General features: G+C 40.8%; 1 protein-coding gene across 1 annotated transcript; it reads right to left on the bottom strand.

Moving 5' to 3' along the window:
* Positions 1–1,117: 1,117 nt before the first annotated feature.
* TNNT3 (troponin T3, fast skeletal type) lies at positions 1,118–24,672 on the bottom strand. The gene is made up of 11 exons (XM_075836764.1): positions 24,618–24,672; positions 23,431–23,454; positions 11,769–11,787; positions 10,463–10,508; positions 9,666–9,782; positions 7,966–8,043; positions 7,692–7,805; positions 6,601–6,710; positions 6,126–6,216; positions 4,097–4,137; positions 1,118–1,265 (listed from the first exon to the last, which is right to left on the bottom strand). The coding sequence occupies exons 1-11, from the start codon at positions 24,670–24,672 to the stop codon at positions 1,214–1,216; spliced, it is 747 nt and encodes a 248-aa protein (XP_075692879.1). The 3' UTR covers positions 1,118–1,213.
* Positions 24,673–27,877: the final 3,205 nt, after the last annotated feature.

The raw sequence follows: 27,877 nt of genomic DNA on the forward strand, positions 1-27,877 counted from the left end.
TCCAAATAGTATCAATATTTCGATGCATTGTGCAACTCTAGTCCAAGGTGTTTTTGTTGTGAATATATAAAGGAATCTTGTGTTTCCCGATCAGCGGAACATTAATTGTCATACTGTGCGTGGTTTATTTCATAACTTGTGAAACGTATAAAATCTAGTATACGGGAAGCACTACTTGCAGTCTCAGTTAAGGCTCTGTGCAAGTTTTCAATATGATTTATTATTGCATATGGATGACATAAAAGAGGCTCCCTGTTCCGGACCTTCCTCTAGGAGTCAAACTGGAGGGTTGCTGACACGCATGGCTCTTGCTGTGGTGGACTCAAGCTGTCCATGTATTACATAGATGTCTGGTCATCTGAATGGCTGCCATGTAATACTACATTTGAGGTTTGTATTCCCTTTCATATTTTTTTTGCCAAAGCTGGGAGCAGACCACAGCAAAGAAAGAAGTAATAAAACCATTACTTTGGCAAAAATATAAGAATAGGAACTTGGATCTCTACACCTAAATAACCTTCTTTGTAACATTTGATAGTAATACTGATTTCATAGGGGCTTTAATCAGTCCACATTGCCAAATCAAGTAATATACAGTGATGCCATTAACCTTAAAGTACCTATTGTAGGAAATATCACGTTAAGGTCCTATAACGCTGCCCGATATGGGCCGTAAAAATGAGCACCAATCAAGACAGCTCATTGATCGGCGCTCGTTTGCTCCTTTGACAAGGGGCAATGATTAATTTCCATCATGTCGGCGACACATCTCCCTGCCGACAAGAATAATATTTATTGCTGCATAAACTATATGATAGTTTATCGGCTAATCGTTGCCCTCTTTACACAGGACAATGATCAGGAAGGAGCAATCCTATGAACACTCATTTGCCTGATCAATGGCTCATGTAAAATGGCCTGAAGAATCCTAGAATTTTTCGGTATCTGGATATAAGTAATATTCCCATCTGACGTCTGTATGTGACAAGTACAAAGAAGTTTGTAAGGGTAAGAAGCGTCACACTTTATTTACAAAAGAGAAGAGATCATACAGAGTAGTCCACAGAGAGAAAACGGTGGCCCTCGGGGTAAGACGGGACAACTATCTTGTGGGGCACTCAGTGTAGCCAGCTTCCTGCAGGATTGGGTTTGATGATTGAAGGGTGGAGAGGGGCTGCTCTCTGTCAGGAGAAGATCTTGTTCATGGGGGAGCTTACTTCCAGCGGCCACCAACCTTTCCTTTACCTCCAGCTGCCTTCTTGCTGCTGTAAATGGAAATAACAAAATAATGTCAGAAAATCAATATAAAGAATGCCACGTAAAAGATGAGGGAAAACAAAAAGCAGGACAGAGAGAGGGAGAGAATCCGAGAACGAACAAGGACAGTATGAGAAGTAGAAGAGAGGAGCTCACAGAAACATATAGTGAACATATAATTAAGTAAAAAAAAAATAATCTTGCATAGACGTTATCAGCACACCCAGGCAATGTCACTTACCATGTCCTCATGTTAGTTTGGATGAGACTGAGCGTATTCTCCTGCATGCCATACTACCCCCATTTGCCATGCGTACTCCTTACAGATTGACATTGCTATCACTCTTTCAACACTATGTGAAGGGCCCCAAAATATGGACTATATCAATAGTTCCAGGAAAGTGAGCACAGATTTATGATGCCTCAGCAACTGAGCTTTGGTCGCATTAGACACTATAGATGGTGACCGAGTCATAGCAAGTTCCTTCGATGCTTATACCGTACCTTACACACCAGGGTCACAGAAGAAGTAGGTTATCAAAATTCAGTTTACTTACTTGTTATAACGGAGGGTTAGAACTTGAGATATCACGGTAGCTAAAGATATCCAGCCAAGAAGTAAGCAGTGGCTTGCAATATATCTGAAGACCGGTAATATCTTGCCTATCGTGGCAGGTCAAAAACCACAGACTTTGGTGAGATTTACTGTAGCATGTAATGAGTATCTTGGAAATCTAGGGTTAGGTGATACCTTCATGATACAGTAAGCCCAAGTAACCCAGTTTTAATGTGTGAAGGTACAGAAGGTTATTACTTTATAATGTGAGCAACATTAGGCCATTCGTAGGTTGTGTAAGTATTGGGCTATGATAAAACATTCCCAGAGATGCCCAGTAAAATTGGGTATATTGAATGGCAGTGTTTAATGACGTTTTAGGAAGTTGATTAGTTCATGCATATACTTTATATAGTTACAGTCCATAGCATTCGTCTTGGGAATGGTACCAATAGGGTGTAGATATCAAGTTGTATTGAATTCAATTATATGTTGGTACTGTATAACGGTTAATTTATGATGAACTATAGCAATGATCTTTAACTGAGTAGTTGCAGTTGTTATGAGTGACGTGGATGCATATCCACCAGCCACATTGTAGTATTTTAATTCACTGGGTTGTCCGGGCAAGGATTATAGGTTGTGCTTTTTTTTTTTTCCAGAAACCGTGCCATGCATGGCAATTGGTTGTGTCTGGTATTGCTTCTCACCCCCATTTAAATGGGGCTGAGCTTCACTAGCAGACACCGCGCATGGCACTGTTTTAAAGGGTTAAAAAAAAAAACATACTCTTCTTACCGGACAACAATTATAATATGACACTTAGGCCCAAAGATAGATATGAATTGGTGGTAAATGTGAGTGATGTTTCCAAGTGGAAAGGACCTTATTGGTTATAGTAGTAATGGTTCTTAACAAAATGCGGTCTACTTAAATATCTATGGTCAGCCCTAAAACCATGCAGACGTTATTTAAAGATGTAGATAGATAGTTTATGGCCTAATTTCACTACGTTCATTATAAATCAATATGTGAATTAGAAAGTATCAACCAATGTCTTCTTAGCTCGCTTCTAAGTACAGATCATTTGCTCTCAGGTTTAGAAGACGGTTTTGGATGCAGGTTGGAATTGGATGGAGATTTGGAAACTGGAGCTACTCACTGTTTTTGCAGCTGATCGATACGGTTCCTGAGAGTTGTAACCTGTTAAAACAACACACAACCCATTTATGCTTCCGGGTTCTGTACAAATCCTTACCTCCAGCTCTTTCACATCGTGAGCTGTCGTAGAGTTCATGTAGGAATCCTATTACCTCAATAACCAGTGTGGAGATCCACATGTGAAAGAAAAGGGCGGCAGACGTGTCCAACCTGTATCTGGTGACTTACTCACAACTTTACCTAGAAGTTGCCGAAACACACGACTTACCTTTCCATTACACCAGGGCTTGGGCTTTTAGCAGAAGCATTTAAACTTCCATCGAGCCAAACACTTTAAAAACTAAGCACACCAAGACTGCAAGCCGTTCCTGTCCTGTATGGGCACTTTGTACTCATCTGTGCATTGGTATGTTTTATTTTCTTGATTTCCCCTATATATGGAACGTGGCATCTAAACTGATCATCAAGGACCGGATCTCTAAAAGGTTACATTGTCCAAAACCCAAAAAACTGGGTGAGTGTGATAAAACATTCTGCCCCCCTTATCCTCTCATTTGATGGGACTTCTATCTAGGGTTGGGGCAAAGGGGCAATGTGTGAACATGGTGGAGTCATGCATGGATGTTTAAATTTGTCTGCACCAATAAACCAAGGATAGTCTAGGCAATAGGGGGTTATATATTTTTGGTGGATTTATGTTTTTATTACTTTTTAGTGCTAGTACCTTGAACTGGTGACTGGTCTATTAAGGTATTACTGTCTGAGAATCCATGAACTATACAAACTCTAGATCGTACTCAAACTACTCCTAAGTTATTAACATAATATATATTAATTTATGCATTTTTCGTTCTTGTAAATCACCCAGCAGTATGAAATTGATCACTTTTTCATCTTTTCGGCGCTTCTTGGCCACCTTTCCAAACTTCCCTTTCTTATTGGACACATCCTTATTACTGTAAAAGAATGGATTCTGCTTGCAGTCTCAGTGTCTTTCTTCACTTACTGCATGATGTCTTTTATGCCAATGCTTTAGCGCCAAGCCCTGTCGTACTAATAGTGCCTGACACATGCCTGAACAGACAACCCTTTGTGCCCTTTAAAGTGGGCATCTCTACTTACAACTTGGAGAGTTCTTCTACTCTCCTGTGCAGGGTCGTAATCTAAGAAAGACCAAGATAATCATGTGAATAATGGTTGTAGATGCTGATCTTAAGTATTGGATATTTAACGTTCCTTGTATGTCCTACAAGTGAGTAATTCTTGTTTGCAACTTTCTGAATCTCTTCCTTATGGTCCTATTACACGGGCCAATGATCTGGTAAACCGGAATTCACATGAACGCTCATCTCCATCATTGCCCTGTGTAATAAGGGCAACGATCAGCCGATGAGTGAGCAAACGCTCGTTCATCGGCTGATCTGCTCTTTTATGCAGAATTATAAAGCATCATTGTCGGGAGCACATCTCCCTGTGTAAATAGGGAGACATGCTGCCAACATGATGAAAATGTATGGGGATTGGCGATCAGAGTACGAGTTCACATCCCTATACAGAAGCAATCACTGTTCCATGTAAAAGGAGCAAACGAGCGCCGATCAACAAGCTGTCTCGTTAATTAGCCCTCGTTTACATGCCACAATGGGTCTATTTACTGCTAAGTGGTCCAAATAAAATGTTCACATCCTACTATGCAAATCTATTTGTGTGTGTGTGTGTGTGTGTGTGTGTGTGTGTGTGTGTGTATAAAAATATATATTAGTATATTTTTTTAAAAATGTCTAAATATTGCCCTTGCATTCTTCTGTGTGAATAGTACATATACACTTCTGAAAGAGAAATATTAAACACAGTATAAGATTAAATAATTTTATTTCACAGGTTAGTTAATCCAGGATTGTTCTGATCTCTAATATTCAGAAGACAATGTGGGACCTCAAAACGACATTGTGTTAAAGGCAGACATTCACGTTAAAGGGGTATTTCCATCTGTGAGATTTATGGTATATCCAGGGGCCCCTGTTCTAGAGATAGGTGTGGGTTGCCATAAATGTCAAATATAGGAAAAAACCCTTTATGACATCATATTCAATTATTAATAATTCAATCTATAGCCTTCCATCCGTTAACTTAGTATTACCATGTCATTTATAAGAAGTAAATGTTCAATTAAAGGCCATGTAAGCCTTTAACATCGATAGCCGCTCAATCTGCTGACACTGAACCCGTCAGTCCTGCTGACCTAACGGATACAGGATTCAGCGAATGATACAGCTGTTCTTTATACAGAATACAAAGCAGCTGGTTTTTAAAAAGTAAAAAATAGTTTTTAATAGCGTGTATTTAGGAAAAACACACAATGTCACAGGTGTAAATAGCCTTTAATTGGAATAATACAGTCAAATTCTAAATATCCACATTTTAAGGAAATATCTATTTCTGATAATACGCTGCTTTTCAGGCAGTTGATAACAATGCAACCTCTAGATACTCTGCCCCCCAACATAGATATGTAAATCAAACACTTTTGTAACACACATATCTGCAGAATCTGGTGTTCTAGTTTTGCTGCCACCCTTATGGGGTCATTTTAGTTTTTAGTCCACCAGTTGAATAAGACAGCTGCAATACCAGACATAGCCCCTAGACAAGAGTGGCGCTGTTTCTGGTGCTGGGGGAAGTAATGGGAGCAGACCTATTTTTCTAAACTTAGAAAACCTCTTTAATTAGTTATCCACTTTCAAATAGTACGCTATTATATGTCTTTCTAGGGTAAGTTTAGCAAATAGGTCCCGTAGTTTCAGAGTTAAACTTATTAGCTAAAGCTAATGGCACAAACTAAACTCTAGGACTGGTTCACTTATAATAAGCCCACCTATATAAATTATTAGGATAGATCTAGTAAGCTGTACATAATAATGGTGTGATGTCACCTCCTTATCTGTCACATATTACTGGGGTACTGCTATACATTTGCATACTAGTATTCCCCACTTATATATATATGCAGGAATGCCCTGTGTAAGGTGCATCAACCAATAATAGATATTACGTATATTAGCACCTATATGTACTTTTTGGAAAATTTAAGTTCAGTCAATTGCTTTTCCACTTTAAACAGGGTTCTATCATTTATATTTAGTTCACTCACCTCATATTTCTGTTTCTTGAGCTTCTCTCCCATCTCAAACTTTTCAGACTCCAGTTCGTACAGCCAGTCCCAAAACTCCTTAGCCTTTTCCCTATTCGAGACCAACAGGTAAATATGATATGCTCTGTAGACCATAAATGCTCTTGTATTAACACTTGACTAGGGAGCCATAGATATCTACTATGTATAGTCATGAGACGTAACTTGAAGCTTGGGCCCCAATGCAAAATCTGTAACAGGCCCCCTACCTACCATGTGCCGGTTTATAGTACTGGTGTCTTCTTATGGGGCAGGGGGGCCCTTGACCCTGGGTGCTACCTCTCCACCCCCCATAGCTACATCTTTGGTCATGGTCATTAATTCCAAAAACATTGAAAGAGCTTTCAATAAAGATGGTGGCCACAAGACGTAGTTAGATGCACTTGTAGTCTACAGTCGCATTGTGCTTCCTTATGAATGAAAATCCATTGTATACCTGAGTTTGTCCTCACTCATGTGGTCAGCATTCAGGGTCTTGCGACGGTCTGCCAGAATCTTCTTCTTCTGCTCACGGGCTGTTTGCTTCTTTCCTCTCTTCTGGTCAGCCTAAGGAGAAAACATATCCTAAAAATGTAAGGGACTGAACCTCTTGCCTAATAGCACAATGTAGTGGATGGTCAATTAATCGGGCATAAGTATAGGCAGAATTGATGTAACGCCGGGCGTTAATATAGAAACTATGCCCACCACTGTGATGAAGCTGGAAGGTAACTGTTAAGCTTTCCATACACATTGGATAGAAACACACTTAAATGGGTAAGGCTACATTCACACGAGCGTGACAGATTTACGTGCGTAAATCTGTCATGTGTGCGTTGCATTTTGCATCAGTGTTTTTTCCAATGTAATTGATGCGTACAACACAGACAGCACACGGATGCATTATCGGTGGTTTTGACTTTAATGGGCGGCTAGGTGCGTGAAAACGCACCACTATAGGACATGCAGTGAGTTTCACGCAACAGACACTCGTGTGAATAGCTCCATTGAAATCAATGGGGCCATGTGCTGTGTGTTGTTTTCACGCACAAGATTCACGCTCGTGTGAATGAACCCTAATTTTAACCGGTTGAGGTGACGATTGTGTGGAAATAATAATTTACACAGAAAGAAACCCAAAAGTGTCTGCTGACAAGTTCATTTGTCACATTTGATTTTTTTTTTTTAGTTCCTCATATATCATGGCATATGTATGGCATTTGTTGACCAACCATGTACAATTGCTTATTAGCGCACACCCCCTTTTTATTTTACATTGGGTGGCGGTTGTCCGAATATGTCATACAAGTATTAGTCCTTTGTACAACTGTAATGGCCAATGCCATCTGACTTGTCTGGAGAAATCACTACTACAAGTCCTTCTAAGTACCGTGCTCCGTCCAATTTCCGTCTAATGACTATGACCAACTCTACCAGTGACTTTCTGTATCTAAGAATTTATTGAGAAAAAAGAGTCCTACAGTAGAACCTGAGAAGATGTGGCGTTTGACATCTGCCTTGTTGGCCTTTTCTGGTAGCCTCTCTTACCTTGGCTAGGTAGCTGCTGTAAGAGGCTCCCATGGAGGACAGAGCCTTCTTCTTCTTATGTTCATCCTCAGCACGTCTCATGGCATCCTGTTCCTCTCTTCTTGCTTTCTCCTCCTGTGGAAAGCAAGGTTTGTAATGATGAGAGAAGTGCATCACATGTAATGGTTTCAGCCAGTGCCATAGCATGGAAATGGTACATGTATAAGCCTTATGGAAAACAATCTAGAATTTTTCAAGAGACTTGGAGGAAGAAGGATAAGGAAATGGTACTTACAGCAAGTCTGTTCTGACGCTCCTTCTCTTTCTCTGTTCTGATCCTCTGCTGTTCAGATCTCTCAGCCCTACGTTTCTCCTGAAAAGCACAATGAAATTGTCATCATAAAATTACGTGCTATATATAATTTGGAATTATGCTCAAAATAACAATATAATATATATGATAATGTCCCAGGGATAGAGTATGCTTTATCGATCAGGCAAGTATTTACTTCAATAGTGGACAGGGCATCTAACAGCATATGAATATAAGGAATGTAGGATCATGAATGCCTATTTCTAGCTCTCCCCAAAGCACTTTGTACAACAACTTTAATCGACACACACAGAAATGGAACAAAAAATGGCAGCCCCCATAGGGAAGAAAAAGTGTAAAAATAAGAAAAAGTAAAACACAAACACACAAATAAATATAAACGTTTTTAATAAAGCACTAACATCTTGAACATATGAAAAAAATTTCTGTGATGACACTGTTCCTTTAAACTATTTTTTTTTTTTTAAAGTCATTGCAACCAAAACACACATCCTAAATTGATTATATGAAGGTTATGGACACCTTTGACATGGGGAAAAATATTTTTATATATGTAATTGGTTACTCAGAGTTAAGAAAAAAAAAAGTTGCAATAAGTTTCAAGCTGCAATCTTCATTCCCACATTCATTTTCAGACCGCCTGGTATTAATTTTGCAAAATGCTTCTAGTTTTAAAGGTTTTTCATGTGGACATATCCACCCCAGTAATACATGCTACATTTGAGCTCTGTGTGTCCAGGATGCTGCTCTTTTCTGTAGCTCTCATGTATCAGCACAGCTTCATTCCTGTACTGCTTTCTCCTTCTACAGCCATGAGGGATCTCTACTCCCCCGTGCTAACAGACACTAATTATGAGGATTGTGTGATTTCCCCACCCCATGCACAGTCTGCCATGGGCTATTTCCTCTTTCTATACACAGCCTGTGTGATTTCTCCTCCCTCCCCCTGTATGCTTTCCTCCCTGTTTTCAATCTGATACTGACAGCCTGTGTGATCTGCCTTCCCTAAAGATTGGATGCTTTCTCCACACTCTAATATGCTATGTAAAACATCCTCCTCCCTGCCTGTATCTTTAACATGAGAGAAGGGATGGGAGAGCAGAGAGAGCCACAGCAAGGAGCAGTGTGCTCTCGGATCTATGTCAGAACCAGCAGGACAACCAGCTAGGTAAAGGAGCTACAAAAACTCTATAGCAACAAAATGTTAGGAAATGCAGGCTGTTTAGAAATTAACTTTTGCGTTAATGAAGCAAATGAATAATAAAATAAAAATAAGTGCAAAGGTGTTTATAGCCTTTTAGATTTTCAACAGTTATAATTGACTGTGTGAGTTCTGTATTGCACAATATTGCCAACTAGTGGACAAATGTTGGTACTAACAAAGCTCTGTATATGACAATGAATGCAAAATGTTCAGACTTCTTGATTTGTAATTCAATATTGTAGAACAATGGACATATCCATAATATATATAATATATATCCAGCACTAATTAGATGAATTTGGGCAGTTTTTTCACGACACTGATGAGATCTATTATACCATATCAGTTGTGAATACACTACCAGTGGAGAATACATTATGTAGTTTGCATACACAGCCCATAGGGACGTGTCATACAGTACATTATGAAATACAGTTCATGTGGTAGCGTAACTTACAATTCTTTCTTTTAATCCAATAATTTCCTCTTCTTCCTTCTTACGGCCTTCAAAGTGCTGATCAATGAGAGACTGCAACTCAATCAAGTCCTTGTTCTGTCTCTTCTTCTGGATATCCTGTAGGCAAAGTCCAAATATTGAGTATATAATACAGTAAAGGAAAAGATTGAACTAGTAAGGGTATGTGCGCACACAGTTTTTTGGCAAGTAGAAAAAAATCTGACTCAAAATTTTTTAGGCAGATTTTGAAATGCAAGCGTTTCTTGACGCAGTTTATGAGGCGTTTTTAATGTCCTTTTTTTTCATTTTTTTTTTTAAATTTAGCAAATGCAAAAACTGTGATAAAATAGGGCATGACGCTTTATTTTTTCGCGAGTGAACAAAAACTGCCTGGGAAAAAAAAAGGCTTATTCCAGAATACAGATATAAGGAGATTCTAGTGGTATTTTGTACAAGTCCCTTTTAATTGGAGGTCTCTCAATTCTAGTGAAGTTTTTTGCCTCAAGCACATGGTGCACTTCCTATTTCCTATGGTTCTGGACGGCACTGTATCACGGAGATATTCTCCCCTTGACAGAATTCCATTATTTTTTTTTGTTTGTATGAAATCGGAGGCATACATGGAGTTAGAGTAAGACCCCATACATATCTATGGGTACTGTATTACAGCTCCAAACAACTTGGAGGTTGTAAGACGTCCTAATATGTCCATGTTTGTTGGTAGAGGCTATTTAATATCATGCATCCCTCTCTACTTAGCATTTTTTTTTTCCGTCTTCCCTTATACATATACTTACATCAAAGTCTACTTTCTCTCCATCTGGGATTTTAGGTGCAGTGAGCCTGAAAGAAAAGTATACAGCATTACTAGAGGTGCCCCACATTGACCACTTAGTAGTTGGAAGAAACTAATCATTGAAGTTTCAGTGTCTGTAATGTAGTTTGCAATGAGTTGTAAAGTTTGGCTAGATGTGGGTTCTGAGAGATATCACAGTAGGGTTGTGCAGTTTAATAAATAATCTAGTAGTTACCATGGAGATAGGTAAGGAGTTCAATATATATGTCTGTATCGGCTGAAGAAAGACTAATAGGGGGGTTTTACACTGGGCGATTATCGGGCAGACGAGCATTCATAGAACGCTCGTTGCTGATAATTGCCCTGTGTAAACAGGGCAGCGATCAGAAGATGAACAAGCAAACCCACAATCATCTGCTGGTCGTATCATTTTAAAAAAGTTAAATATTATCGCTATCGGCAGCACATCTCCCAGTGTAAACAGGGGGAAGCGCTGCCGACATGTTGATAATGTATAGGGACGAGCGATAGGAGTAACGACCGCTCGTCCCCATCCATAGCTCCGTGTGACAGAACCAAATGAGTGCCGATCAACGATGTCTCATTGATCGGCGCTCTCAGCACCAACCGATTATCGGCCGTGTAAAAGGACCTTTAGAACTGTCCACATACGTTAACACTTGTGTGAATATCTGTCCCAGACTACAACTGATTTGAAATAGTAAGTATTCTAATAATTTCTGAAAGAAAATGGAATGCAACCGCTTCAAAAAAATTCATTCGCAACAATATACATTGTTATACATATGAGTCGATACGTTCTTTCAGCCTTGTTTTTTTACTAGTGGCTTGAACGAGCTCAACCTTTTTCTACATTTTCCTAAATAATTCTGCTAAATAGATTTTTGCTCGGTAACTTTTTCAAATTCTTCTGTAATGTGTTTTTTTTTTTTTTTTTTGTAAATATTCCCAAGCAATTGTTTTTTCCCAGTCTCACAAACTGTACAATAAGGCCAATTCATTACATCATGGCTCTTTGCAGATTTGGTCATCAATGTTGACAGCCAAAACTGGGCAATTGCTTTCCTTGCATAATATGGACAGGCAGCAGTTGTCTGAGGTTTTACAAGCTACTTCCATCTTCCATCTGGCCAAATAATATTCAAGTCAATAAAGCATATGGTAGGTGTATAGACAACTTTACAGCTACTACATACGGCACAATCATATTTTTTTTTAAATATTATATGGACTGGAAGGGTTAATGTGAGCAATATGTGTGCCATATTGGAGCTTTTTTTACTTACTTGGGTTTTGGCTTTTCCTCTTTAATTAGAAGAAGTAGAGGGAGAGAAGAGAAAAAAATGTGAATTCAATATAGAATAGATAACATGTAACAAAAAAGGAAGATTACGTGGAGAGGATGGAGGAGAGGAAATGCAAAACAAAAACGGCAATCAGACTGGAGACAATCCTATAGAACACAAGAATGTGTGTCGGAGCCCCATATGATTTACTCAAACTGGTGCCATCATTTTATTGTTTCTAAACGGCTCTATCTTGAATAAACATTTTCCTGACCCGGCTATGTATATACAGGTGGGTGCTGAGACTAAACTTCAATAAAGAAACCAACAAACTGTTGTCCTTCAGGTAGGAAAGTCAATACCTGTCATGTATTTCCAGTTTATTACTAAGAGGGCAGATGTAGCAGTGACTGGAGATGCTTCGAAATCCCAAACCTGCTGTATATGGATGGGTTTATGTATTGAGGCTTAATTGGGCATACTACAGAATTAGAGCCTTTTATATGAAATAAAAGGGTTTTCTGCTTTGAACAATCCACACTTATTAAAAGGGTCCCTTAGTATTAATTAAGCAGATCACAAAGTATCCCCCTGCTGGGACCCCCAGGTATCAACTGTAATCTTTTGGGAAACATGGCAGTGGGGGAAAATTCACACGATGTATATTTTATTGCAGAAATTTCTGTGACTGTGTCTTATTTATCGAAAAAGCAGAAATCCATGTGCTTGCCGCCAAAACAACCATAATCAGAGGAATTCAACAGATTTTCAGTCACAGAAATTTCTGCAACAAATCTGCAGCATGTGAACATACACTTAAGGCTCTTTTACACCGGCCGATAAGCGGCCGGTGCAGTGAGTGCCGATCATTGAGACATCGTTGATCGGCGCTCGTTTGCTCCTGTCATACGGAGCTATGAATGGGGACGAGCGGTCGTTACTCCGATCGCTCGCCCCATATATTGTTATCGTGTCGGCAGCATGTCTCCCTGTTTACACAGGGAGATGTGCTGCCGACAACAATAATATTTCACTTGTTTAAGACTATACGACCAGCAGATGATCAAGCGTGTGCCCATTCATCTGCTGAGTGTTCCCCGGTTTACACAGGGCAATTATCAGCAATGAGCATTCTATGATCGCTCGTCTGCTCGATAATCGTCAAGTCTAAAACCCCCTTAAGTGTTCAGCATACCTGCAGCATCATCACAGGAGATATTAAAGGGGTATTCCAGTTGTACAGCGCTCAGCAGTTATCTTCACTGCTATAGACTTTGAATAGAGCAGCATGCTCACCCGCAGCTTCATTCAACTTCTCCTGGCAAGCAGTCTTGCTGCTGGGGGAATGGGCGACATGGGAACCCATTGTGCCAATCGGTGGGAGTCCCAGTGGTCGGCCCTCCACCAATCTAATAGTTATTACTTATTCGATTGGATAGGTTAGAACTTGTTACAATCGAAATACCCCTTTAAGTATTGTACACAGTTCTCATTCAAATCAATAAGTTGTCTGTGTAATGCAAGACATGCTCTCTCAGAGGGAGGGGCGTCTGCTGTTCAGGATGACCTCCATTAACTCAGAATTTCCTAATCGGATATAATAAAATGGGTTTTCTAATGTAGACAACCCCTTTAAAGAGGCTCTGTCATCAGATTATAAGTGCCCTATCTCCTACATAATGTGATCGGCGCTGTAATGTAGATAACAGTGGTTTTTATTTTGAAAAACTATAATTTTTGAGCAAGTTATGAGCAATTTTAGATTTATGCTAATTAGTTTCTTAATAGACAACTGGGCGTGTTTTTTTACTTTTTATCAACTGGGCATTGTGCAGAGGAGTGCATGACGCTGACCAATGAGACCAATCAACGTCATACACTTCTCATTGTTCCAGCCCAGCTTCAATCACTGCACAATCACGCTGTAACAATGAGAAGTGTATGACGCTGATTGGTCAGCGTCATACACTCCTCTGTACAACGCCCAGTTGATAAAAAGTAAAAACACGCCCAGTTGTCTATTAAGAAAGTAATTAGCATAAATCAAAAATTTCTCATAACTTGCTAAAAAATGATCGTTTTTCAAAATAAAAACCACTGTTATCTACATTACAGCGCCGATCACATTATGTAGGAGATAAGGCACTTATAATGTGGTGACAGAGCCTCTTTAAATAGCAAGCAAAATTTGCTAGTCTGTTTTGCCGATACGCACCCTCGATGATTATTTTTTTTAACCAATTTTCAGCTCAATATAAATCATCTAATTGATATGTTATGATTGTATCCCTAAAGTTCCAGAATAATGCCCTTAGTACTTTTGACCGCTCCAAAAAATATCTAAAAGCTCTAGACCAGCAGAGTATAAAACATAACCGCAAAATAAAACAGTCCACAGACGATCAATGATCCGTTAATGGAAAGAAAACACAGGTTATATCTGGAACTAGAGACAAAGATGGAATGTGAAGGAAGGAGATAAAGTGCAAATTATGAGGGTAAAGAGACCGAAAGAAAGAAAGAATAAGGGGCAGAGATGAAGAAGGGGAACGAGCATATAGTAGAAAGGAAATAAATAGTAGGAGAGGAAAGAAAGGAAATGTGGAGAAAGAGAAAGGTAAAAAGGAAAAGTGGAGAAAGGAGCAAAATAAAATTTAGAAAACAAGTAGTAAACTAAAGCAATAAAGAGACAAGACAGGAAGTGTAGGGAGGAAATGTAAAGGAGAGGGAAATAAAGAGAAGAGGGAAGAAATGAAAGAAATAGGATAGAATAAAGAAAATAAAAGACTGGAGCTACAGGCAAATAGATAGGATAATGTAACTATACGCAGACAAATAGGGTGAGTGGAGATACAGGCAGTCAGAAGAGTAAAGTGACACAAAGGCGAGTCGAGATACAGGCAGATAGATAAGTGATGGGAGCTACAGGAAGGTAGACAGAAAAGTGGAGCTACTGGAAGATAGACAGAAAAGTGGAGCTACAAGAAGATAGGTAGGAGAGTGGAGCTACACGTAAATAGATAGGACAGTGCGGCTACAAGCAGGTAGATAGAAAAATTTAGATACAGGCAGATAGATATGAGAGTGGAGCTACACTTATATAACTAGGTAAATGAAGCTACAGGCAGATCGATAGAAATGGTGAGCTACAGGTGGGTGAAGGGTAGAGTGAAGATACACGCAGATAGATAGCAGAGTGAAGCTAAAGGCAGATATATAGGAGACGGAAGCTACACTCAGAAAAATAGGACTGGGAAGTTACAAGGAAATAGATAGAAGAGTGGAGCTATAAGCAGATAGATCGGAGAGTGGAGCTACAGGAAGATAGATAGGAGGGTGGAGCTACATGCAGGGGATGGTAGAGTGGAGCTACATATAGATAGGAGAGTGGCGCAACTGGAAGATAGTTAGGAAGATTGAGCTAGACACAAATAGATAGGAAAGTGGAGCTACAGTAAGATAGATCGGAAAATGAAGCTACAGGTAGGTAGGAGAGTGATGTATATGAATTTGTATTATTACACATTTTTATCGTACTTATAATGAGTATAATAAATTACCTCTGTTTTAAGCAGTGCGTTGCAATACTGTATTAACGCAATTTCCATTGGCCTGGAACAGGGCTAACTTACCACACTGCGACACGTGGTTGGAGGTAGAACCAATGGGCTCAGAACACCTTTGCAGACACTGAGTGTTATCCACTTGTTGTGTCTACGCCAACGAGGCAAACGCTTTCCAGTCTTCCCGTTTGTACACTGACACAGCTGTGCCTTATACCAAGAAAGTATCTGAGCGGTGAAGTATATATGTATATGGACTGATTCTTTAAAGTTGTGAGGACTCCAGCATTTTTAACTTCAACGTGCTCCGTTCATCTGCTCTATATCTGAACTTTTTTTCCATGTTTTTTTTTGTATTTAGATAAGAGAGTGAAGCTAAAGGCGGGTAGATAGAAGACTGGAGCTACAGGCGAGTAGATAGAAGACTGGAGCTACAGGCGAGTAGATAGAAGACTAGAGCTACAGGCGAGTAGATAGAAGACTGGAGCTACAGGCGAGTAGATAGAAGACTAGAGCTACAGGCGAGTAGATAGAAGACTGGAGCTACAGGTGAGTAGATAGAAGACTGGAGCTACAGGCGAGTAGATAGAAGACTAGAGCTACAGGCGAGTAGATAGAAGACTAGAGCTACAGGCGAGTAGATAGAAGACTGGAGCTACAGGTGAGTAGATAGAAGACTGGAGCTACAGGCGAGTAGATAGAAGACTAGAGCTACAGGCGAGTAGATAGAAGACTGGAGCTTCAGGTGAGTAGATAGAAGACTGGAGCTACAGGTGAGTAGATAGAAGACTGGAGCTACAGGTGAGTAGATAGGAGACTGGAGGTACAGGCGGGCAAATATGAGACTGGAGCTACAGGCGAGTAGATAGAAGACTGGAGCTACAGGTGAGTAGATAGAAGACTGGAGCTACAGGTGAGTAGATAGAAGACTGGAGCTACAGGTGAGTAGATAGAAGACTGGAGCTACAGGTGAGTAGATAGGAGACTGGAGGTACAGGCGGGTAAAAATGAGACTGGAGCTACAGGCGAGTAGATAGAAGACTCGAGCTACAGGTGAGTAGATAGAAGACTGGAGCTACAGGCGAGTAGATAGAAGACTGGAGCTACAGGCGAGTAGATAGAAGACTGGAGCTACAGGCGAGTAGATAGGAGACTGGAGGTACAGGCGGGTAAATATGAGACTGGAGCTACAGGCGAGTAGATAGAAGACTGGAGCTACAGGCGAGTAGATAGGAGACTGAAGCTACGGGCCGGTAGATAGAAGACTGAAGCTACGGGCCGGTAGATAGAAGACTGAAGCTACGGGCCGGTAGATAGAAGACTGAAGCTACGGGCCGGTAGATAGAAGACTGGAGCTACGGGCCGGTAGATAGAAGACTGGAGCTACGGGCGGGTAGATAGAAGACTGGAGCTACGGGCGGGTAGATAGAAGACTGGAGCTACGGGCGGGTAGATAGAAGACTGAAGCTACGGGCGGGTAGATAGAAGACTGGAGCTACGGGCCGGTAGATAGAAGACTGGAGCTACGGGCGGGTAGATAGAAGACTGGAGCTACGGGCGGGTAGATAGAAGACTGGAGCTACGGGCGGGTAGATAGAAGACTGGAGCTACATGCGGGTAGATGGAAGACTGGAGCTACATGCGGGTAGATGGAAGACTGGAGCTACGGGCGGGTAGATGGGAGACTGGAGCTACGGGCGGGTAGATGGGAGACTGGAGCTACGGGCGGGTAGATGGGAGACTGGAGCTACGGGCGGGTAGATGGGAGACTGGAGCTACGGGCGGGTAGATGGGAGACTGGAGCTACGGGCGGGTAGATGGGAGACTGGAGCTACGGGTGGGTAGATGGGAAACTGGAGCTACAGGCAGATAGGACATTGAATCTATAGGCGGGTAGACGAGAGTTGAGCTACACGCAGATAGTGGAGCTTCAGGCAGTTAGATAAGAGACTGTAGCTACTGGAAGATAGTTAGGAAAGTTGAGCTAGACACAAATAGATAGGAAAGTGGAGCAACACGCAGCTAGATAGCAGAGGTGGATCTATAGGCAGATAGATAGGAGAGTGGAGCTACAGGCAGATAGGAAAGTTGAGCTAGAAACAAATAGGAAAGTGGAGCTGCTGGCAGGTAGATAGGAGAGTGGAGCTGCTCTTGAGTAGATAGGAGAGTGGAGCTGCAGGCAGGTAGATAGGAGAGTGGAGCTGCAGGCAGGTAGATAGGAGAGTGGAGCTAATTGCAGATAGATAAGAGAGTGAAGCTACACAAAGACAGATGGGAGAATGGAGAAACAGATGGGTAGATTGGAGTGGAGCGAAAGGTGGGTAGAAAAAAAATAAAGTTCAGATGGGTAGATAGTAGAATGGGAGCTACAGGCAGGTAAATAAGAGAATGAAGCTACAGGCGGGTGGATAGGAGAATGGAGCTACAGGCAGGTAAATGCTACAGGCAGATAGATAGCACAGCGGAGCCTCAGGTAGTGGATCTACTGGCAGATAAAAAGGAGAGTGGAGGTATGCGCAGAAAGATAGAAGAGTAGAACTTCAGGCAGTCAGGAAAGTGGATCTACAGGCAAATAGATGGAAGAATGGAGAAACAGACAGGTTGATAAGAGAGCATAGCTAAAGGTGGGTAGATCAGAGAGTGGAGCGACAGGCGCATAGATAGGAGAGTGGAGCTACAGGCGGGTAGAAAGAAGAATGATGTTCAATTGGGCAGATAGCAGAATCAAGTTACAGGCAGGTAAATAAAAGAATGAAGCTACAGGTGGATACATAGTAGAATGAAGTTATTGGCAGGTAAAAGGAGTCGAGCTATTAGCAGACAGATAGGAGAGTTGAGCTACACACAGATATATAGGAGAGTGGAGGTACAGGCATAAAGAAAAGGAAGTGGAGCTTTAGGGGGGTGATAGGAGAGTGGAGGTACAGGTGGGTAGATAGAGTGGAGCTATAGGCAGGAAAATAGGAGAATGGAGCTACAGGCAGGTAAATGAAGGAGTAGAACTACAGGTGAGTAGATAGGAGAGTGGAGCTACAGACAAGTAGATGGAAAAGTGTAGCTCTAGGTAGAAAAATAGTAGAGTGGAGCTACAGGAAAGTAGATAGAAGAATGAAACTGCAGGCAGATAGACAGGAGAGTGGAGTTGCAAACAGTTAGATTGGAGAAAGAATCTACAGGCAGGTAGATAAAAGAATGGAGCTATAGGCAGGTAGATGGGAGAAAGGAGATACAGGCGAGTAGATAGGAGAGTCGCGCTACATGCATATAGATAGGACAGTGGAGCTACATGCATGTAGATAGGACAGTGGAGCTACATGCATGTAGATAGGACAGTGGAGCTACATGCATGGAGATAGGACAGTGGAGCTACATGCATGGAGATAGGACAGTGGAGCTACAGCCACGTAGATAGATGGGAGAGGGGATCTAGACGCAAATCGATTAGGAGAGTGGAGCTACAAGCAATGAAGCTTCAGGCAGATAGATAAGAGAGCGGAGCGACAGGTGCATAGATAGGAGAGTGGAGCTACAGGCAGATAGCACTCGTTGCCGATAATTGCCCTGTGTAAAAAGGGCATCGATCAGCAGATGAACTAGCAAATGCTCGATAATCTGCTGGTCGTATCATTTTAAAAAAGTAAACTATTATCGTTGTCGGCAGCACATCTCCCTGTGTAGACAGGGAGATGCACTGCCGACATGATAATAATGGATGGGGATGAGCGATTGAAGTAACGAGCGCTCGTCCCCATACACAGCTCCTTGTGACCGGAGCAAACGAGCACCGATCAATGATGTCTCGTTGATCGGAGCTCTCTGCACCGGAATATCGGTGTAAAAGGGCCTTATGACATTGTGTAAACAGAATGGCCTACATGTGTGACATACAGATTCCCTACGTACTGCTTTTTGGGGAGAATACTTACGTAATACAACATGCCTCAATTTTTACCATAGACAAAAAAGTGTGACTGCCTTTGTATGGAATTATATTGAAGTAAACTATGCCCTTGTAATCTTCAATGAATGCCATATTACATCTCAGCAAGACTCGGTGGTAGTATGAAGTCGTAATACGGTCGAGTGCAGGAGGGTTAAAGCTGCACACTCACAGGTGGCTAGGTGTTAGGTGCAACAAGCAAAGGGATAGAGAAGTGTGAATACATAGGAGAGTGAAGTTTAGATAAAGAGACAGACATAGTTGTACACAATGGATTGTAAAGATGAGCTGCAAGAGGATGAATAAATTAGATAGTGATGTTTAAAGAGGCTCTGTCACCAGATTATAAGTGCCCTATCTCCTACATAATCTGATCGGCGCTGTAATGTAGATAAGTGTTTTTTATTTTGAAAAACTATCATTTTTGAGCAAGTGGGCGTTGTGAAGAAAAGTGTATGACGCTGACCAATCAGTGACCATCCGCGTCATACACTTCTCTCCATTCATGCCCAGTTTATCAGATTAGGTAGGAGATAGGGCACATATAAACTGGTGACAGAACCTCTTTAAAACCAACGGATAGTAGAGTGGAGCTGCACAGGGACAGATCGAAGGGTGGAGTTTACAGGTGGAGAATGAGGCCGTAATGTGGTTAGAGGTAGATGGATGAGCCTTGTGTGTCTGCAATTACAAACCCTCATAAACGCCAGTGTTGTGTTTTTGCAAAAGTACTTTGTTTTAAACTTTTATGAAGCAATAGGGGGAGAGAGAGGGTAGGAGAGACAAAATATAGAAAAAGGAGGAGAGACTGTGGGTCAACAGGAGGAAATACATGGGCTTCATGTCCAGAGAATACAGGAAATTAGGCTGTTGAAAATTAAGGGAAAAAGAAAAACGTGCCACATCTGCAGATCTCTCCAACTCAATCACAAGGAGGAATGGAAAAGGGGAAAATATATTTCGTTAATAAAGGAGTGACAAAAACTAAAATCAGCTGAGCCAAACCTCCTGGAGCAAACATATAATTGTGTTAGTGAATGTGGTTTAATAATTGTGAAGATGCTATTAAACCTTCATATATGGTCACCCCTGCTGATACAATCTTGAATGGTTACTGTCATGAGGGACTGTATGAAGTGCCTGGCATCTATCTGAAAAGGACATAAGGGAGGAACGTTGTGAGATGAGCCCTGATAGTAGTTGCTCTTACCTAGTCAGGATCTCTGGGGGTGTTCCTAGTAATGGTGACTGGATGAGAGCAGCTGACTGACCGGGATCTCCTCACAATACTCCTCCCTCATGTCCTTTTCAGATAGACGCCGGGCATAGTATACAATCCCTCATGACAGTGGTGCTAAAAGTTGTATCATTGGGTCCATATATTTCAAATCTTATCCTATGGAAGGATTTGAAATTACTGAGTAAATATAATGTTTGTTCCAGTTTCATGCCTGAGGTGGGCAACACAGGGCCAGACGTCTCAAAGATCTCTTAATATCATCCTAAGTAGACCACAGTAATTTAACCCCTTTATCTACAGGTTAACTTAAAGGCTATGTCTACATATGAAATTGTTTTCTTCTTCTTCTTTTAATAAAAATGTATATCAGTGTGTTTTTTGTGCAACTTTCTAAATACTTATTATCAAAAAATATCTTAACTTTTTGAGATACAGGTGCTTTGTATTCTGTATACGGAGCAGCCATATCTTGCGCTGAGACCTGAATCCATCAGGGCAACGGTACTGATAGATTCAGTGTCAGCGAATCCTGCGTGTCTGACATGCAGGATCCACCTGTTATTGATCACAGCTACGGGCCTGTTCACATCACCGTTGCCCTTCCGCTTAGGGGTTCAGTCGGAGGTTTCCGTCGAGTTAACCCCTCAGCGAAAAGGCAAACGGAAACCTCAGCTTTCGTTTCCCTCACCATTGAACTCAATTAAATCTAGCTAATGGTATCCATCTGTCACTGTTGTGACAGGGTTCCGTTGTTTTGGACGGAATCAATAGCGCAGTCGAAAGCCTATGTAGCGGAGTACGGTCTCTCAGATTTTCTATTAAGCCGTATTCCAATACATTGATTTCCGGAAAAAGTTGAACAAAAACTAAGTGGCTGAGCGCTCATATGAGCACTTCTGCCGCTTCGTTTTAGTGATTAGTGGGGGTCTCAGTGCTCGGACCCCCACCAACAGCATTGACGTGATAATGTTCATCCTACACTGGTAAGAACCATGCCTACTCCTGAAGCCTCTAGAAAATATATGGTTGGTTGCCCACCTCTGACCTACGGTGTTGGCCCAGCCTACAAACATATAAGGAAAGGGAAAAACGTAACATCCACTGGAAGAAAAGAAAAAAAAAAGTGAAATTAAAATACCGTCGTATTCTTCTCCGTGTTCTGTAAGTGAAAAGAAATTGTTAGCTCACTTTGCTCCTGTTCTCCTATATGAAAAATTTACTTATGACATCAACCAACCAGTTATTTACTCCAGACAAACAGACTCTTCATGCACAGATCTCCGTACTGGATCACGCTGTTCCCAGGGGGTATTGAGTGTCCTTTGTCATGAACTACAATCTCTTGACAACTTTTCCTACAAACTGAGACTTGTGGGTAAAAACTTGGCTAAACCTCTACTAACTTCTCATCCTTGGAGAGCAAACATATGTTGTCATCTAGTCGCTCATGATGATGGATGATCAAGTCTGACAAACACAGTAGCCATGCAATATCAGCATTCAAGCAGGCGGAGGCAGAGCACATTTCATGTCATTTTCCACAGGTTACCAACCGTTCCTGCATTCAGAATCACTAGATAAGTAGGAATCGGAGGTATTGACTACTTCGGAGGTATTGACTACTTTTTTTATACATCCTCTGTTGAAGGATAGTATTTTCTTTGTACACTGCTTACGTACATGAATGGATAAAATGGAATGAAGAGACATCATAGGAGGCCGTAGATAAATAATTGACCAACGAGGAAGATCAATTAATGAGTCTTACCTTCCTCAACCTCATCAAAACCTTCCTCTTCTTGAGCTGCTTCTTCCACAACTTCAGGCTCTTCTTAAGGTGGCAAGGCAACATAGTTCAAGCAGTAATGCAAAAGCCAGGTTGGGGTACGGGTAGTCAAACGTTAGCAAGCAAGGCAGGTAGAAGAAAGGAGAAAGTGCAACATGAAAGCCAAGGCATAATAATAGGTAGCATTATAAGACTAGGCAGACAGTCATCGCGGTTGTAATCTAAAAAAGTGCATTTATTGAGCTGCAAATTTTAGATTTTACACTTGCATTTGTTGGCAGTATATTTTTTTTGTTCTGTAACTGATCTTAACACTAGTTTACATTTCCTCACCCATTTACCTCAATGATAAAAAGAAAAACTAACAATTAAATAATTTGGATCCTGTAAAGAACTTTGGTCCCAATGGAAATGAATAGGATTCAGCCATATTTTTAAAGAAAAAATACTACAAAAAGATGCAAATGTAAACATACCCTAAGACGTCATTTAGATGGCCATATTGACCCCGTGTTTAACTGTCCGCATTCTCGGTGTAACACCGGGTTCTACTGAACCGAACTCAGAAAACAATAGGGATCTATAGTGCTGTAAGTCCTGTTCAGTAGAACCACGGGCAGGAGGGTGTTACATCTGAAATTCGGACAGTTAAATGGAGTTACCATAAGTCCATCTAAATGAGGCCTATTGCTGGCAGAGTCTTTGCTTCTATTATCAAAGGCAAACATCAACAGGTCATACTCCCATCATTTGCTTTATGATGAGAGTATTTTGCACATAACAGTGAATATTTCGTCTTGTTCCAACATTGGCTACAAGATGCAGATATCATGTCTATTACATGATCTCAAGGCCACAGTTTGCCCCATGCAGCACAGATGCCAGCAAGCACATCCATCCCAGTGCAATAAATATCTATTTAGCCACCCAAGTTTACCTGACTGCATTGACATGTATATCTATAAAAATCCACTATTCACAGAGTATGCATGATTTAGGATTGAATTTTGGGTTACCCCGCATTCAAACTACTTATGCTTACAGATATTTTTGTGGAGATTTGAAAAAATAAATAAATTGGGATTTGAGGTCAATTCGGATTTGTTGGTGGGAATGATAAACAGATCACATACCTTCTTGGGGTTCTTCAACTGTTTCTTAAGGAGGAGAGGAATAATAGACAGGAGGAAAAAAGGACAAATAAGCTATCAAGACACTAAGCTGCAACACGAAGTAACACACTGGGATGCGGGGCCTCAACCACATAAAACATTAACTTGGAACTTGGTCGAGTATTTTCTTAACACTAGTACACTTCAAACCCCTCCATTAGAAAACAGAAGTCTATTTTGTTTTCCAGAAACAGTGCCACTCTTGTCCATGGTCTCCTGCTGGTATTGCAGTTTAGCCCTATTCACTGGAATTAAGCTGAGTTGCAATACCAGAAACAGCCAATTGACAAGGGGTGCACTGTTTCTGGGGGAGAAAAAAACAGACTTTCCCCTACAACCCCTTTAACTATCTGCTACATCCCCTTTAAGACTATGATCCATTCCCTGTTAATGTCATATGTTGCAGTCTCAAAGACCTTAATCCCATGGACAAAAGGGCAACATTGTGTGTTAGCTACAAAGGTCCCCCTAACACCCTATTGAATTCAATCTATCTGACATTTAACTAAAGTTAATTTGAGCATATATAAATATACAATTCACTTTTTTGGAAATTACATCTCAATTCCCCAAAATGTACATAATATATACTGAATAATAAGTGTACACAGCAAGCAGAGGTGTAACACCCGTGACCCCATAATGAACTAGTCCAGGAGACTAACACATACCTTCTTGGGCTTCTTCTGCCAGACATTGACATTGTGGCAAGAGCAAAGAGGTGAGGCAAGAAAACAGATAAAGCAGAACATGTTAGCACACAAGGACCTATGAAGCACAGAAGTAGTCACAGCTGCAATGCCCTTCAGAATGGAAACATTATAGCAATATATATTATAACCCACTACAAGCAAAATAATGATGAAAATGTATATTTTTTTCCTCCAGCACATCCATAATTGTTCTGAATGTACAGAGAGATGATTCCATATGGTAACATATAGACAGATTGTCATGCACTCGAAATATGAGTTTTTAGAGAAGTTGATCACTGTAAATCTTTTGTTATCGGAAATAAATGAAAATGTTGGTGTTATAGGAAATGTCACTGGATTTTAAACATCATGCTGTATAAATCCTCAATCACACTCAATGTCTTATAGCCTTTGTCAGTAGGAAGTTTGTTTATTCTTAAAGGGCTATTCCACCTAAAAGATCATCTGGCACGTCAGATAAGTAGCCGGTCACCGTCTCCATCTCCATATTCTCACATGTGGTCAAGCTGAAGATGCTGAACAGCAATTATCCCATATCTAAGGTCAGCTTAAAGAGGCTCTGTCACCAGATTACAAGTGCCCTATCTCCTACATAGTCTGATCGGCGCTGGAATGTAGATAACAACAGTGGTTTTTATTTAGAAAAACGATCATTTTTGAGCAGGTTATGAGCAATTTTAGATTTATGCTAATGAGTTTCTTAATAGACAACTGGGCGTGTTTTTACTTTTTACCAAGTGGGCGTTGTACAGAGGAGTGTATGACGCTGACCAATCAGTGATCAATCAGTGACCAATCAGCGTCATACACTTCTCATTGTTCCTGCCCAGCTTCTTTCACTGCACAATCACACTGTAACAATGAGAAGTGTATGAGGCTGATTGGTCACTGATTGATCACTGATTGGTCAGCGTCATACACTCCTCTGTACAACGCCCAATTGGTAAAAAGTAAAAACACGCCCAGTTGTCTATTAAGAAACTCATTAGCATAATCTAAAATTGCTCATAACGTGCTCAAAAATGATCGTTATTCAAAATAAAAACCACTGTTGTTATCTACATTACAGCGCCGATCAGATTATGTATGAGATAGAGCACTTATAATCTGGTGACAGAGCCTCTTTAAGAAACAGGGTATCAGTTCTCTAAGAAACCTCATCCCGAGGTTACCGGACTCTAATGAGGAAGAATATTATAAGGTCACAAAATTGCTGTCTCTGCATGTTTAGATACTGTGACTATATACAGTTGGATTGTATAGCATAGACTTGAATATTTTATTTCTTTTAATTTTATTCTATACTAAATTAGATGCTGGATATGACACACGTCATAGGGAACCTGTCAGCAGTTTTGAGGCTTCAAAACTGCTGATAGAGCGATAAAGGGGAGGGCATTTTAAACATACCCTATGGCATGACTGAGAAATCGGTCGCCAATCGCAAGTGGAACCAAGGCAGGACTTGATGTGTAAGGGTATGTTCACACGCAGAGTTTTCATGCGTATTTCAAGGTGTAAGCGCCTCAAAATACGCTTGAAAAAATGGTAGCTAAACACCTACAAACTTCTGCCCATTGAATTTAATGGGAAGAACTGCGTTTTGTACAGACGGGCGTTTTTTTATGCCGCCTTTTTAAAAAACAGTGCGTAAAAAAATGCCCCCTAAAATGAAGAAGTCGTTTTTGGAGCTGTTTTTCATTGTGTCAATAGAAAAACAGCTCCAAAAACGGCTCCAAAAAACACCTCAAAAAACGTTTTCAGCTTCAAAAGCGGCTGAAAGTCAGAGGCTGTTCTCTCTGAAAACAGCGCCGTAATTTTCAGCCGTTTATGATTCTGCGTGTGAACATACACTAAGTGCATGCACTGCACGCCTCAAGCTCCGCCCCTCTGCTCTGAGTGATGGCTCTAGTGGTCTCCTGATTTGCCGCTAGAGCCGTCACTCAGCGCAGAGAGGGGAAATGGAATTAACCATGCCGGGGAATTAAATGTCGGTTGAAAGTTGCATGACTGAGAAAAAAGTTTAAAAGGTCGACCCCCACCCCTGTAAAGCGCTGACAGCTGTTCCGAGGAATCAAAACTGCTAACAGGTTCCCTTTAAGTGAGCACAATACTGCTCATATATTCAATTGTATCATCATCCTAAGTGTCAATGAATGATATCGTGGTGTGATTGACATTTGAGTGGGAATGAGGATTCCATAGGGTGAAATACACTGCACACTCACAAATGGGACTAAAATCCATGTCTGAGATGGAGATTGTGTGTACAGTTATAAGTTAATAGGGCTAAATCATCTGGAGTATGTAACCCCTTCACTACGCAAATATTGTACAATATAGACCACATATAATATATATCTATATATATATATATATATATATATATACACACATGTATGTATGTATGTATGCATATATATGTATGTATGTATATATATATATATATATAGATGTGTGTGTATATATCTGTATATATATATATAAAAGTAGAGATCTTGCAGCACTCAAAGTGGTGAGTGCTGCAAGATCTCTACTTTTATATACTACCTAGTCCTTGGATCTGGATGGCTTGCTTGGCACCTGTGCATCTTTTCTAGTAAGTGCTGCTGTTTTCTTTTGTTGCTACATATTTGTATATATATATATACATGTTTTGGAGTGAAGGGGTAAGTAATTAGTGACATTGTAGATGATTCATGTTACAGGGTTAGGGCTTAGTGGTCAGAGATGTGAGGAGGAGAATGAGTTCACCCATTTACCTTCTTCGTATTCTTCTGTTTATGTGTGGATATAAAAGAAAATAAAAAGTCATGTAAACAAGGACACAAGCCGCAAGCAACATAAGCAGCAATCCCACTGACTAATATCACCTCAGTTATATAACATGGAGAAGCATAGCAACAGGGAAAACATAACCACTAGAGAGAACAAGAAGAGGAACTTCTAATAACTCTGGCTACATAAGAGGAATTCAAATAATGTGCAGGTTTCATAATGAATAGACAAGAGACTACTAAACTGAGGTTCAACTCATAAGGTGACCGGAAACCTAACGATAACTGATAAAGATATAAATATTTTATTAAGTTCAGTTGTCTGGATCAGATCATTTTCAAATGCCCTATTAGTAAATTGTGAGTTAGAGGATGAAAGCAGCTACAGAGATCGTCTCTCACTCTGGATAACCCAATATGTCCGTGCATTAAACGTACAGCCCATTGACTTCAATAGGTAGAGTGCAATACCTCACTTCCCCTGTGGTGGCGCTGCAGGGAAGCTGAACACTGCTGGGACCCCCTACTGATTAGAGCTGATCGTTGGGTGTCCCAGCACTAAAGGGGGTTTTACACTGGGCAATTAACGGGTAAACGATCACTCATAGAACGCTCAATGCCGATAATTACCCTCTGTAAACAGGGCAGCGATCAGCAGATGAACGAGCACAAGCGCGTTCATCTGCTGATCGTATCGTTCTAAAAAAGTAAAATATTATCATTGTCGGCATTACATCTCCCTATGTAAACAGGGAGACGCGCTGCCGACATGATGATAACGTATGGGGACGAGCAATCGGAGTAACGACCACTCGTTGATAGGCGCTCGCTGCAACGGCCAAAATCGGGCCTTAAGAGACCCTGTGATTAGTTTATCATCGATGGACCCTTCAAAAAAAAGATGTATTTTCTAAA

The sequence above is a fragment of the Rhinoderma darwinii genome, chromosome 9 (genome assembly GCF_050947455.1).
Source record: "Rhinoderma darwinii isolate aRhiDar2 chromosome 9, aRhiDar2.hap1, whole genome shotgun sequence".
Classification (NCBI taxonomy): Eukaryota; Metazoa; Chordata; class Amphibia; order Anura; family Rhinodermatidae; genus Rhinoderma; species Rhinoderma darwinii.